A 16,243-nucleotide genomic window follows, 5' to 3' on the forward strand; every position below is an offset into this window, starting at 1 on the left:
TTATGTTTTTATGGTTTGAGACAAGTTAAAGGGTTCCATGACAGTTCATGGATTACGCTTTCCCATGGAGACACATAAATATACAGAACCTACTTGGCTCTAAGCTTTATTATGACCACACAAGATTCTAGCTATGTCTTTGGTAATTGCTTTATTTACCAGAAACCACACATGATTTTAAATCTATACTGGAAGCTAAAAGAGAAATCCTCTTTATCTTTCACATAGAAATGTGAACAGGATGTGGCACAAATAAAGATAATGACCCATGAGCAATCATGGTTGATCATTTGGTGGTTGGTGATGATATTATTTTGTATTGAGTTATTTGTTGATGTTATTTTTATTTGAAACAGTTTATCAAATATATATATAATGTCTCAATTTGTAATAACCATTATTATAATGCATTGTAGCTTGTTTTCTAGCATTGCTATCAAGATGTCAAGTAAGCATTTAGGTCACACAGAAACAGTTACACATTGAGCACATAAATATTGTTACAAGTAAACATTGGATTTTTGGAAATCCAGCAAATTACAGGCAATAATATGAATCAGAATATGATGAATTTATTGGAGATCAGCATATGGGTTGCTCACTTCTCTGGTTTCTTATAGCTATTCCTCATTCCCTCAGTATTAAGTGAGTGAATATTATTGAGAAAAAAGGGACCTTCACTTAGGTAGATGACAATGAGAGTGATAGAATAGTCATTAAATGGTTACTGTTGTTTCAGTAGCAGAAAAGTCCTCCCTAATAACTATGATGCTGTGTAGATTATATGAGGACTCTACATCTTCTTCACTGTAGTTAACTGCATATTGCAAGTCATTTCCCTCTAATGCTGTCTCTATTAATTACTTAATAATTCTAATAATTTTTATTAGAAGACTAAGACCTATTTTGATTATCACATTAATCACATTAATCAACTGACTTCTCGCTGCTACACTTTATTTTTCTGGACTTCATCACACTGCTACTGTGCACTTTATCTAACACTGACCATGGATTGTCACTTCCTGTGATACTCAAGAATATCTCTGGACTCCCTTTGGTGGGACGAGGATATCTGCTGTTCCTGCTTTGCCTATGAGTCTGCCAGATGACTGATTGGTTCCGGCCTGTCCACACTGCACAATTGTGCTTTCCATCACGTGAGTAGGATTGTTACTGTCTGTACTCTTCTCACTTGGTTTATCAGCCTGATTTGCACTATGTGGTGCCCTTTACCTTTTGTATTTTAGACCTATTTTGATTATTTCTTTTATCTTTATAATGTGAGCATGCAATATGGAAGACATTTATCACAAACTATGCAAATGAAATTCAAATACATGGGTCAGATACAGAGAAGACCAGACTAAAGAGACATACACAAAGACTAAGAAGTATAGCAATAAAGTTACATCCAACTGAGAAGGGCTTCATTTGAGATGAAGAGAGTTTGAGTGTGACCGTAGAAGTGGAACAGCATACATGCAACACAGGAAAACACCAGTAGGTGGGGCATAGTCAGTTTATTGGTTGCAGTATTGTAGGCTAGTTTCAAGATTTGTGTATTTATTCTACTGGATATGAGAAGTCAGTGACAATGGGCATCTGAGAAGGAATGCTATGTGAAGTGATTTATTTTGGCAGCATTATTCAATATGGAGGGAATAGTGGAAGGCCTAATAGTAATTTATTGCAAGGGTTAAGACAACGCGATGAGGAAGAAAATCAGTATGTTGGCGGTGTGTTGTCTTAGACAGGAATGATTTTGGAGAAGCTGAAAAGATAAGGATTGGAGGGCATAAGAGTGTATAATTCCAAGAGGATAAATGAAGAGAGTGAAGGAGAACTCCCATGGAGGTGCGCACAGATAAGAGCCGCGACCCGGCTCAAGGACAGTCACGAGGAAGGTAAAAGGTAAAGTTCCTGGATCAACCAGCAACTGATGTACGTGGCAGCACTCTTGGAGATAGATGATATATGTATCTGTAGGAGCAGAAAAAAGAGAGGCGCCTTATGGGACAGTATCGTTGTGCAGCGACAAGGAGACAGGAGACAGCACACACTCAAAGTCAGGGTACTCACAAGGATTGCGGCATAAACGTATGCCTCACTAAGCAGGACGGAACCTTAGTCGCCCGCCAGACAGACCAATGAGGAAGAGTATCCGGAACTCCAGGGTCCAATCCGCAGCTACAGATGGTAGAAGCGTCAGAGGAACAAGTTGTCCGTAATACAACCAGTCACTGTGGGCTCGTTTGGCGCACATGTAAAGCAATATGGTCTTTATAGGACACATGCAATAGGACCTGCTGCTGATCTAAATATAGCTGGAGGAGGTCCTATTGCATGTGTCCTATAAAGACCATATTGCTTTACATGTGCGCCAAACGAGCCCACAGTGACTGGTTGTATTACGGACAACTTGTTCCTCTGACGCTTCTACCATCTGTAGCTGCGGATTGGACCCTGGAGTTCCTGATACTCTTCCTCATTGGTCTGTCTGGCGGGCAACTAAGGTTCCGTCCTGCTTAGTGAGGCATACGTTTATGCCGCAATCCTTGTGAGTACCCTGACTTTGAGTGTGTGCTGTCTCCTGTCTCCTTGTCGCTGCACAACGATACTGTCCCATAAGGCGCCTCTCTTTTTTCTGCTCCTACAGATACATATATAATTCCAAGAGAGTGGTCCTGAGCAGTTGGTAAGATTTAATAACTAAAAGTTTAGTTAAAGTTTGGAGGGTTTTTTTTTTAGAGAAAGAGAAACTAGTGGTACATCAGCCCTTACTATGATTAAAGCATTAATAGCTGAAATGCGTAACACAGGTTGTGCAATAGCTAGACATGTTTTTACTTGCATGTTTTTAATGTTTGGTGCTTTTTTCAACTTTAAATAAAAGAGTGTTTATTTCTAGAAGTTCGCTGGTATATCTGTTCTTTGTACATCAGCCCTTGACATGTTTCTTTTTAGGTAATGGGAACACACTGAAGACGAGATGTTTAAAGATACACTATACTGTCATTTTTTTTCTCTGCTTTAATGTGTTTTACAAGTGGTGAGCTAAATATATTTTTTTGCTTGCTGGTTAGCACGCGTATTACAAGTTGAATGTAAAAAGTTGGTGCTCACGCAAAACACGATGCTCGCTAACTTTGTGACTTTGAATATTGTGACTACGTTAAAGGGACAGTCTACACTTTAGTCATCTTAAAGTCTTACTTTAAATTAAGCTGCAAATATCCTCCTGCACCATGCAGCAGTAACAGTAAAAAAGTTAATTTAAAATTACTTTTGTATCTGGTCAATTTGACATGGCTACTAAGCTCCACCCACAGATGACATAACAATCTGGGCTGCATTAATGGATTCACTAGTTACAAAAGACTCACTAAATGTATTCAACAGACTGTCAATGCTATTTAACACAGTACATAGATGGAGCCCAGATTGTTATGTCATCAGTGGGCAGAGCTTGGCAGCCAGTTCAAAGTGACCAGAAACAATATTCATTTTAAAATAACTTTTTTACTGTTACTGCTGCATGATATAGAAAGGGTGCAGGAGGTTATTTGCAACTTAATATAAGGTAAGACTTTAAGATGACTAAGGTGTAGACTGTCTCTTTAACGTCTCCCCAAAGACCTCAATGGAGTGCCCTTGCAAAAAAAAAACAACACTTATCACTCGCGTACTAAGCATTCTAGTGTTATTCACATATAAGAAAAACATAATTTATGTAAGAACTTACCTGATAAATTAATTTATTTCATATTGGCAAGAGTCCATGAGCTAGTGACATATGGGATATACAATCCTACCAGGAGTGGCAAAGTTTCCCAAACCTCAAAATGCCTATAAATACACCCCTCACCACACCCACAATTCAGTTTAATGAATAGCCAAGTAGTGAGGTGATAGAAAAAGGAGTAAAAAGCATCAAAAAAAGGAACTGGAAATATAATTGTGCTTTATACAAAAAAACATAACCATTATAAAAAGGGTGGGTCTCATGGACTCTTGCCAATATGAAAGAAATTAATTTATCAGGTAAGTTCTTACATAAATTATGTTTTCTTTCATGTAATTGACAAGAGTCCATGAGCTAGTGACGTATGGGATATTAAAACCCAAGATGTGGAACTCCATAGAAAAGTCACTAGAGTGGGAGGGATAAAAATAAAAACAGCCATTTTCCGCTGAAAAAATTAAATCCACATCCAAAAAATAAGTTTTTCTCATAATTGAAAAGAAAAATCTTAAAACATAAGCAGAGGAATCAAACTGAAACAGCTGCCTGAAGAACCTTTCTACCAAAAACTGCATCCGAAGAGGCAAATACATCAAAACGGTAGAATTTAGTAAATGTATGCAAAGAAGACCAAGTTGCTGCTTTGCAAATCTGATCAACTAAAGCTTCATTCTTAAAAGCCCACAAAGTGGAAACTGATCTAGTAGAATGAGCTGTGATTCTCTAAGGCGGGGCCTGACCCGACTCCAAATAAGCCTGATGAATCAAAAGCTTTAACCAGGATGCCAAGGAAAGTCTTCCTGAAATCTTTAGTAGCTTCAACATAATATTTTAAAGCTCTTACAACAGCCAGATAATGTAAGGATCTCACAAAGAATTCTGAGGATTAGGACACAAAGAGGGAACAATAATTTCCCTATTAAATGAAGTCCGCAAAACTGCCTTATCCTGATGGAAAATCAGAAAAGGAGACACACAAGAAAGAGCAGATAATTCGGAAACTCTTCTAGCAGAAGAGATAGCCAAAAGGAACAACACTTTCCAAGAAAGTAGTTTAATATCCAAAGAATGCATAGGCTCATAAGGAAAAGCCTGTAAAGCCTTCAAAACCAAATTAAGACTCCAAGGAGGAGAGATTGATTTAATGACAGGCTTGATACGGACCAAAGCCTGCACAAAACAGTGAATATCAGGAAGCTTAGCAATCTTTCTGTGAAATAAAACAGAAAGAGCAGAGATTTGTCCCTTCAAGAAACTTGCAGACAAACCTTTATCCAAACCATCCTGAAGGAACTGTAAAATTCTAGGAATTCTAAAAAGAATGCCAGGAGAATTTATAAGAAGAACACCATGAAATATAAGTCTTCCAAACGCGATAATAAATCTTCCTAGAAACAGATTTCCGAGCCTGTAACATAGTATTAATCACTGAGTCAGAGAAACCTTTATGACTAAGCACTAAGCGTTCAATTTCCATACCTTCAAATTTAACGATTTGAGATCCTGATGGAAAAACGGTCCTTGAGACAGAAGGTCTGGTCTTAAAGGAAGTGGTCAAGGTTGGAAAATGGACATGTGGACAAGATCCACATACCAGAACCTGTGATGCCATGCTGGTGCTACCAGAATCACAAACAATTGTTCCATGATGATCTTTGACATCACTCTTGGAAGAAGAACTAGAGGCAGGAAGATATACACAGGTTGGTAAAACCAAGGAACGGCTAACGCATCCACCGACTCCGCCTAAGGATTCCTGGAAATGTACCTGGGAAGTTTCTTGTTTAGATGAGAAGCCATCAGATCTATTTCTGGAAGACCCCACATCTGAAAACTTTGAAAAAAAACACATCTGGATGGAGAGAACACTCCTCCGGATGTAAAGTCTGATGGCTGAGATAATCCACTTCCCAATTGTCTACACCTTGGATATGTACCGCAGAAATAAGACAAGAGCTGGATTCTGCCCAAGAAAGTATCTGAGATACTTCTTTCATAGCTAGGGGACTGTGAGTCCCACCCTAATGATTGACATATGCCACAGTTGTGATATTGTCTGTCTGAAAACAAATGAATGGTTCTTTCTTCAACAGAGGCCAAACCTGAAGAGCCCTGAAAATATCACGGAGTTCTAAAATATTGATTGGTAACCTCGCCTCTTGAGGTTTCCAAAACCCTTGTGCTGTCAGAGATCCCCAGACAGATCCCCAACCTGAAAGACTTGCATTTCTTGTAATTACAGTCCAGGTTGGATGAACAAAAGAGGCCCCTTGAACTATACGATGGTGGTCTAACAACAAGTCAGAGAGAGTTGAACATTGGGATTTAAGGATATTAACTGCGATATCTTTGTATAATCCCTGCACCATTGATTCAGCATCCAAAGCTGGAGAGGTCTCATATGAAAACAAGCAAAGGGGATCGTGTCTGATGCTGCAGTCATGAGACCTAAAACTTCCATGCACATAGCCACTGAAGAGAATGATTGAGACTGAAGGTTCCAACAAGCTGAAACCAATTTTATTCGTCTCTTGTCTGTTAGAGACAGAGTCATGGACACTCAATCTATCTGGAAACCTAAAAAGGTGACCCTTGTCTGAGGACTCAAATAACTTTTTTGGTAAAATGATCCTCCAACCATGTCTTTGAAGAAACAACACTAGTTGATTTGTGTGATATTCGGCAGAATGTAAAGACTGAGCTAGTACCAAGATATCATCCAAATAAGGAAACACCACAATACCCTGTTCTCTGATTACAGAGAGTAGGGCACCGAGAACCTTTGAAAAAATTCTTGGAGCTGTCACTAGGCCAGATGGAAGAGCGACAAATTGGTAATGCTTGTCTAGATCTGTATGAATCAGAATATGAAGATATGCATCCTGCAAGTCTATCGTGGACATATAATGTCCTTGCTGAACAAAAGGCAGAATAGTGCTTATAGTCACCATTTTGAAAGTTGGCACTCTTACAAAACGATTCAAAATTTTCAGATCCAGAACTGGCCTGAATGAATTTTCTTTCTTTGGGACAATGAATAGATTTGAATAAAACCCCAGACCCTGTTCCTGAAACAGAATTGGTATGATTACCCCTGAAAGCTCTAGTTCTGAAACACACTTCAGAAAAGCCTGAGCCGTCACTGGATTTGCTGGAACGCGTGAGAGAAAAAATCTTCTCACAGGAGGTCTTACTCTGAATCCTATTCGATACCCTTGAGAGACAATACTCTGAATCCAATGATTTTGGACAGAATCTGCCCAAATGTTTTGGAAATTGGAACCAGATTCTTTGGGGGGAAGGATTTGGTTTCTGTTCCTTATTCTGTCAAAAGAACGAAAACAATTAGAAGCTTTAGATTTACCCTTAGATCTTTTATCCTGAGGTAAAAAAACTCCCTTCCCCCCAAGTGAAATAATTGAATCCAACTGAGAACCAAATAAATTGTTACCTTGGAAAGAAAGAGATAGTAATCTAGACTTAGATACCATGTCAGCATTCCAATACTTGAGCCACAAAGCTCTTCTAGCTAAAATAGCTAAAGACATAGATTTAACATCAATTTTGATGATATCAAAAATAGCATCAGAGATAAAATGATTAGCATGTTGAAGCAAGTGAACAATGCTAGACAAATCAGGATCTGTTTCCTGTTGCGCTAAGCTTTTCAACCAGAAAGTTGATGCAGCTGCAACATCAGCCATAGAAATGGCAGGCCTGAGAAGATAGCCAGAATATAAATAAGCTTTCCTTAGATAAGATTCAAGTTTCCTATCTAAAGGATCCTTAAAGGAAGTACTATCTTCCATAGGGATAGTTGTATGTTTGGCAAGAGTAGAAATAGCCCCATCAACTTTCGGGATTTTTTCCCAAAAGTCCAATCTGACTGCTGGCAAAGGATACAACTTTTTAAACCTATAAGAAGGAATAAAAAAAGTACCAGGCCTATTCCATTCCTTTGAAATAATATCAAAAATAGCATCAGGAACTGGAAAAAACTCTGGAGTAACCACAGGAGGTTTATAAACAGAATTTAAATGTTTACTAGTTTTAGTATCAAGAGGAATAGTTTCCTCAATATCCAAAGTAATCAACACCTCTTTTAACAAGGAACGAATATACTCCATCTTAAAGAGATAAGTAGATTTGTCAGTGTCAATATCTGAGGTAGGATATTCTGAATCAGATAGATCCTCATCAGAGGAGGATAATTCAGCATATTGTCGGTGATTTGAAATTTCATCAACTTTATGAGAAGTTTTAAAAGACCTTTTACGTTTATTAGAAGGCAGAATAGCAGACAAAGCCTTCTGAATTGCATCAACAATAAAATCTTTTATATTCACAGGGATATCATGTACATTAGATGTTGAAGGAACAACAGGCATTGTGCTAGTACTGATGGATACATTCTCTGCATGTAAAAGCTTATCATGACAACTGCTACATACTACAGCTGGAGATATAATATCCGCTAACTTACAACAGATACACTTATCTTTGGTAGAACTGTTATCAGGCAGCAGGGATCCAACAGTGGTTTCTGAGACAGGATCAGATTGAGACATCTTGCAAATTAAAGAGAAAAAACAACTTATAAAGCAAAATGATCAATTTCCTTATATGGCAGTTTCAGGAATGGGAAAAAAATGCAAACAGCATAGCCCTCTGAGCATAGAAAAAAGCAAGAGGCATATGGGGTTTAAATAATTAAATAATTTGGTGCCAAGTATGACGCACAACACAAAATAATTTTTTTTTTGTCGCTAACAACATCCGGAAATGAGGCAATTCGCGTCATGGCAGATGCAACCTTGTGCAAGGAGACCTGGCGTCAACTAAGACGATGGAAATGACGAATTTGCATCACCGAATGTACCTTCGTGCCAAAAAAATTCTCGCGCCAAGAATGACAGCCTCCCAAGCCTAATTTTGCCCCTGAAAAACAGTCAATTTTGAAGAAAAGACTATACCCCAGGTAAGAAAAAATAACTTCCTAAATATGTTTTCCCAGTTTTGAAACTGAAAGTCTGCAAAAGGTAATATATATAAACCTGACTCATGGCAAATATAGTTGATAGTGTCTTAAGTAATGAAAACATACTTACCGAAAGACACCCATCCACATATAGCAGATAGCCAAACCAGTACTGAAACAATTATCAGTAGAGGTAATGGAATATGAGAGTATATCGTTGATCTGAAAAGGGAGGTAGGAGATGAATCTCTACGACCGATAACAGAGAACCTATGAAAAGATTTCCTGCGAGGAAAACCATAGAATGCAATAGGTGATATTCCCTTCATATCCCTCTGACATTCACTGTACTCTGAGAGGAATCGGGCTTCAAAATGCTGAGAAGTGCATATCACAAAAGAAAATAAAGCACAAACTAGCTTCACCACCTCCATAGGGAGGCAAAGTTTGTAAAACTGAATTGTGGGTGTGGTGAGGATAGTATTTATAGGCATTTTGAGGTTTGGGAAACTTTGTCCCTCCTGGTAGGATTGTATATCCCATACGTCACTAGCTCATGGACTCTTGCCAATTACATGAAAGAAATGTTCTTTTTAATTTTAAATATATATATTTCTTTACATATCTGATAATTTTTTCGAAAATATCTATCTATATGAATATATACAGATATATATGTATATATATATATATATATATATATATATATATATATATATATATATATATATACAGGTATATATAATTAAAAATACAAAGAACATTGGAATGTGAAATATTAAGATTAAATCACTGGGAAGGGCTCCAAAGTGTGTGTGTATATATATGTATATATATATTTATATATATATATATATATATATATATATATATATATATATATATATATATATATATATATATATATATTTATGAATAAGGGCTATGTAGGCTCGAAACGTTGCTGTTTGCTGTCTTCCTTTTTACCTCAATAAAGGATAATTTTGGATAAAACAGTGCTGAGACTACTTCTATGTTTTGGATTGGATAAAGAATGGGGTTAGCAGGACCCAAAAGGCTACGTGCACTTGATAACAGCATTTTTCTGTATATACAGTGCTGTACCTTCTCTTTGGGTTGCTATATATATATGTGTATATATATATATATATATATATATATATATATATGTGTGTGTGTATATATATATATATATATATATATATATATATGTATATACATATATACACAGGCACACACACACACACACATATATACTGTATATATAATATATAAATAACAAAGCACTATATGAGCAGCAAACTATTAATTCATATTCAGACTCCTCAATATAAGACGTTTTAGAAAGGATAAAGTATGAAGCATTGTTAGCACTTCCCTTCAGGTGCTCGCTGCCAGCCCCGGTTCTCCCAAACCATGTATAGAAGCAGAAAGTGTTGAAAGTGGCTGCACAGTGCCACCTCCAAGGAACCAAGCTGCCCATGTCCTCTGAGTCAACCTTGTTGCTTTCACCTCCAAAATAAAAGATCTCACAATAGTGTAGCAGATTTCAGACAATGTGGTAGGCGCACAAACTGGTTATACTCATGAGATTGCAGTTAAAATAAGCCTTTTATTAAAATCATCACAAAGGTGTCTTCAGGTGCAGCTTCAGGTTTTATTTAAAATACAGCTCAACGCGTTTTGGCTAAAAGAAGCCTTTATCAAGAGCATAAAGTTAAAACACTGGAACAAACATAACTATTGTGAGCTCTTTTATTTTGGAGGTGAAAGCAACAAGGTTGACTCAGAGGACGTGGGAAGCTTGGTTCCCTGGAGGTGACACAGCGCTGCCACTTTCAACACTTTCTGCTTCCTCAATATGAGAAGCTGGCTTGAAGAATCAGGATATATTATATCACTTATTAAAAAAAATATGAACTCTCGTTCCCCTGACAAAATAAATGAGAGCTCTTTGAATTCAAAATATTGAAGTTTATTGTAACATCATAAAATCAAACATATTAATTCAAAATATTGACTTTGAACAAGAACTATGGCTCTTATTTATTATTATTTTTGCATTAATCATTGACACACCCACACTATGAGTACATTTAATTTATAGAGCATTACATTAAAAACGTATGTTAAAACAGAACTGTGAGTCACAACAAATTAGTGCACCCATTGAGAAGCACCAGCTACATTTTATTTTGTCCACCTAGATCACTCTTGAAATGTTTACTCTGGTTATTATGGCTCCAATGGTTGGTTTTCCTTCTAACTTAAATCCTATATCTAACTATAGAAATTTGGATGAGTTATGACAAAAGTTAAATGCATAAAAATACACACAGACATACACAAATGGAGCACAAGGCTTGCACAATTGATCAATGGAAGATGAAAAATGGATTTCAGTGCTGATAGTCCATTAATGAATTAGATGATATTGTGAGTAGGAAACGAGAAACATGAAGAGTTCAGAACTTACCACAGCCTTCAATAGGACCAAACAGGAAAAAAGAGCAAACGTATATATTAACATTCCATAAGGATTTGTTAATATTACTATTGGAATACAACATTCTGTTATATTATAAACAATGCATAACACTCTACCATTCCCTTGAAGTACACTGGAACTTAGGAAAGATGTTACATTTCCTAGCAAATATGCTATTTTATATCACTGTTAGCTAAAACATTTTAGAATATTAAAATTTAAAACATTTACCCAGTGGTAACATTTAATATAACACTTCAGCCAGAAAACATTAGGTTAAAACAGGTGAAAATGAATCAGTCAACTAAATAAAAAAACTATCAAGTAAAACTTTGCTTAACAAAACAATTCATAGAGAAACTAAATCAATGGTCAGACTCTAGGTCTATTTATACATTGTAAGGGCTAGATTATGAGGGGCACACTATTGTTTGCATGTAAGCGATAACAGTTTTTTGGGGCTGTTTGCGTGTAAGAAAAATTTTGCCTATTTTAAAAGTAAATGCAAATGCATGAACGTAATTGCGATTTACTCTAGAATGATTACTGCGCCTTCAGAGATCTGGTTAAAGGGACATTCCACCAACATTTTTTCTTTTATGATTTAGAAAGAGAATGCAATTTTAAACATCTTTCTAATTTACTTATATTATCTAATTTGTTTAATTCTCTTGATATTCTTTGATGAAAAGCATATCTAGATATGCTCACTAGCTGCTGATTGGTTGCTGCACATAGAAGCCTCGTGTGATTGGCTCACCAAGTGCATTGCTTTTTCTTCAACTAAGGATATTTAAAAAATGAAGCAAAATAAATAATGGAAGTAAATTGTAATGTTGTTTAAATTTCTATTCTCTATCTGAATCATGAAAGAAAGATTTTGGGTTTAGTGGCCCTTTAACTGTTTCGCGAGACAAAAAAGTTGCACAAAACACATAAAAAATACTTAAAAATACAGTTACCCTCATAATAACACTATCTAGTAAAAAATATTTAAATAAAATTGCAATTAAAAGTTACAGGGGCTTAAAGATATTGATATAAGAGTTGTCAGTTGTTAGAAAAAAACAGGCCAAAAGAAAGGGATCCATAGGAACACATGAATAAATATATATGTATGTATTTCTAATTCTATAAATATGTATATATGTATTTATATGTGTATATAACAACATTTTAAATTAGGGGGAGGTAAAAGGTGAGTTTAAAATCCTCCACTATGCACAAAATAGAGAAAATAACTCAATGTGTAGTTCATTAACACATCTAGACAGGCCTAAAGGTTTGTTTTTCCCACAGAAAACCTCTGGAATACATTGTTTCCAATGCAGCAAAGGATTCTGGGTAAGATATGCAAATTAGGTTCACAATGACACACCTTTTTACTTCAAGTCTGCTTTTCAGCAGATTCCCTTAACGACAAAGTATCGGTGTTCACACAGCTTATACAGGGAGTGCAGAATTATTAGGCAAGTTGTATTTTTGAGGATTAATTTTATTATTGAACAACAACCATGTTCTCAATGAACCCAAAAAACTCATTAATATCAAAGCTGAATAGTTTTGGAAGTAGTTTTTAGTTTGTTTTTAGTTATAGCTATTTTAGGGGGATATCTGTGTGTGCAGGTAACTATTACTGTGCATAATTATTAGGCAACTTAACAAAAAACAAATATATACCCATTTCAATTATTTATTTTTACCAGTGAAACCAATATAACATCTCAACATTCACAAATATACATTTCTGACATTCAAAAACAAAACAAAAACAAATCAGTGACCAATATAGCCACCTTTCTTTGCAAGGACACTCAAAAGCCTGCCATCCATGGATTCTGTCAGTGTTTTGATCTGTTCACCATCAACATTGCATGCAGCAGCAACCACAGCCTCCCAGACACTGTTCAGAGAGGTGTACTGTTTTCCCTCCTTGTAAATCTCACATTTGATGATGGACCACAGGTTCTCAATGGGGTTCAGATCAGGTGAACAAGGAGGCCATGTCATTAGATTTTCTTCTTTTATACCCTTTCTTGCCAGCCACGCTGTGGAGTACTTGGACGCGTGTGATGGAGCATTGTCCTGCATGAAAATCATGTTTTTCTTGAAGGATGCAGACTTCTTCCTGTACCACTGCTTGAAGAAGGTGTCTTCCAGAAACTGGCAGTAGGACTGGGAGTTGAGCTTGACTCCATCCTCAACCCGAAAAGGCCCCACAAGCTCATCTTTGATGATACCAGCCCAAACCAGTACTCCACCTCCACCTTGCTGGCGTCTGAGTCGGACTGGAGCTCTCTGCCCTTTACCAATCCAGCCACAGGCCCATCCATCTGGCCCATCAAGACTCACTCTCATTTCATCAGTCCATAAAACCTTAGAAAAATCAGTCTTGAGATATTTCTTGGCCCAGTCTTGACGTTTCAGCTTGTGTGTCTTGTTCAGTGGTGGTCGTCTTTCAGCCTTTCTTACCTTGGCCATGTCTCTGAGTATTGCACACCTTGTGCTTTTGGGCACTCCAGTGAGGTTGCAGCTCTGAAATATGGCCAAACTGGTGGCAAGTGGCATCTTGGCAGCTGCACGCTTGACTTTTCTCAGTTCATGGGCAGTTATTTTGCGCCTAGGTTTTTCCACACGCTTCTTGCGACCCTGTTGACTATTTTGAATGAAACGCTTGATTGTTCGATGATCACGCTTCAGAAGCTTTGCAATTTTAAGAGTGCTGCATCCCTCTGCAAGATATCTCACTACTTTTGACTTTTCTGAGCCTGTCAAGTCCTTCTTTTGACCCATTTTGCCAAAGGAAAGGAAGTTGCCTAATAATTATGCACACCTGATATAGGGTGTTGATGTCATTAGACCACACCCCTTCTCATTACAGAGATGCACATCACCTAATATGCTTAATTGGTAGTAGGCTTTTGAGCCTATACAGCTTGGAGTAAGACAACATGCATAAAGAGGATGATGTGGTCAAAATACTCATTTGCCTAATAATTCTGCACTCCCTGTAAACTTAGCTAGGGTTAGTGCAGTGATTCATAAAAATCCCAGGACAGACTGTTTCGTAGTTGTTGCTACTCATCAGCTGGGAGAATGTTTGAATCACTGCGGGGTGAAAAGCAGACTTGAAGTAAAATGGTGTGTCATTGTGAACCAAATTTGCATATCTTACCCAGAATCCTTTGCTGCATTGGAAACAATGTATTCCAGAGGTTTTCTGTGGGAAAAAAAAAGCCTTCTGGCCTGTCTAGATTTGTTAACTACACAATGAGTTATTTTCTCTATGTGTATATATGTATTTACAGACATATATACACATATAAATACAGATATACATATGTATAGAAATACATACATATTCTTATTACAATCCTACACTCGTGTTGCACGAGCTGGCAGCTATTTTTTTGTTCAAAGTAAAGCTCCATTAAACTCTATGAGGGAGTACGATAACGCGTTCGCAACTTTGTGAAGGTTTTTTTTTTCCACGCGAGGTTGCGACTGAGTGCACAAAAGTTTTATTTGCAATCTGTAATACATACTCAACTGGTTGTGTAATGTTTATAAAAAGTTGAGTGCAGATTTGTGCTCCACTTATAATCTAGCCCTAAAACACTTCACAACTCGAATTAGAACTTACATCTTACAACTTAGAACGAGTTGTAAGGTGTAAGTTCTAATTCGAAAAGATGGACATTCACAAAGTACACGTGGCTAGGCCCTTGTAGTGCAGTCCTTTTTTCAAATGAACATTGAATTTAAAATGCATTTTTCCATAAATGAACTATTTGAATTAATATAAATAAACAACACTAATACACATTCATGACTTATTATGCATGTTTTATCTGTGAAAATTGTGCTTGTTTTATACTCCCTTATGTAGATCTTTTGCAATGTGGAGCTTAAAGTGATGCTAAAGTCATACAAAAATGCTACCGTTTACCATGAGTGTCATAATATTCCCCATCAGATCATTGGATATTACTACAACTGCTCAGTAATGTCCAATCCAAATGAGGTAGGAGCAACTGAAGAGTATTTATACCATAACTATGCCTTAGTTACTAAGAACACCATCTCAAAATGAAACATAGATTCAGCTTAATTTGATAGCTACTTTACTAAACACTGCATTCTATCATAGCAAACTGTCTTCTAATATATCAAAGTTCAAAGATGTAGAATGGAAGATAATTCATGGCCTTGGAGAATAAATAACAATGACGCTTATATAAGATTTATTTTGTTTAATTTACCTGGCCATAGAAAGCAACTCGATAGTAACGTCCAAACAAGCGTTTTTCAGCATTTACCACTTCGGCAATCTTTAGATAAGAACGATGGATACGGTAATACAACTCAGACAGTCGCTAAAGTGATTAATAAATAAGAGAATTATTATATAGGATCATAAAGTTAAATACTGTTTACACTATTCTAAATTTGCACCTGGCTAAAATGTACATATAAATGTAGGAATTAGAAAAGTGTCATGATTTAATATAGGCAATTATTGATCCTAGAAACCCTCATCCAGTTAGGGAAGCTAGAAGTATGTTAGTCCCTCTTTCTCCAGAATTCATTCTTAAAGGGACAGTCTACTCCAAAATGTTTATTGTTGAAAAAGATAGATAATACCTCTATTACCCATCCCCCAGTATTGCACAGCCAACATGGTTATATAAATATACTTTTTACCTCTGTGATTACTTTGTATCTAGGCCTTTTCTGACATTCCTCTGATCACAAAGCTATTTATTTATTATATATTGACTTGCATTTTAGTCAATTAGTGCAGTGTCATGCACGACTCCACGGGAGAGAGCACAATGTTATGTATATGGCTCACATGGATTAGCAGTCTCTTGTTGTGAATGGCTAATAGAAAAGCATGTGATAAGAGGCAATCTGTAGTGGCTTAGAAACAGGCAAAAATGTAGAGGTTTAAATGTTCTAAAGTATTTTAATTTAACAAAGCTGGTTGTGCAAAGCTGGGGAATGGGTAGTAAATGTGTTATCTATCTTT

General features: G+C 36.6%; 1 protein-coding gene across 1 annotated transcript in view; it reads right to left on the reverse strand.

Moving 5' to 3' along the window:
• Window positions 1–16,243, reverse strand: part of DOCK10 (dedicator of cytokinesis 10) — a 618,846-nt gene that overhangs the window by 106,356 nt on the left and 496,247 nt on the right. The window contains 1 exon segment of the mRNA XM_053710021.1: window positions 15,474–15,587. Coding sequence (XP_053565996.1) covers window positions 15,474–15,587 — 114 coding nt within the window.

Source organism: Bombina bombina, chromosome 4 (assembly GCF_027579735.1).
Source record: "Bombina bombina isolate aBomBom1 chromosome 4, aBomBom1.pri, whole genome shotgun sequence".
In the NCBI taxonomy this organism is placed as follows: domain Eukaryota; kingdom Metazoa; phylum Chordata; class Amphibia; order Anura; family Bombinatoridae; genus Bombina; species Bombina bombina.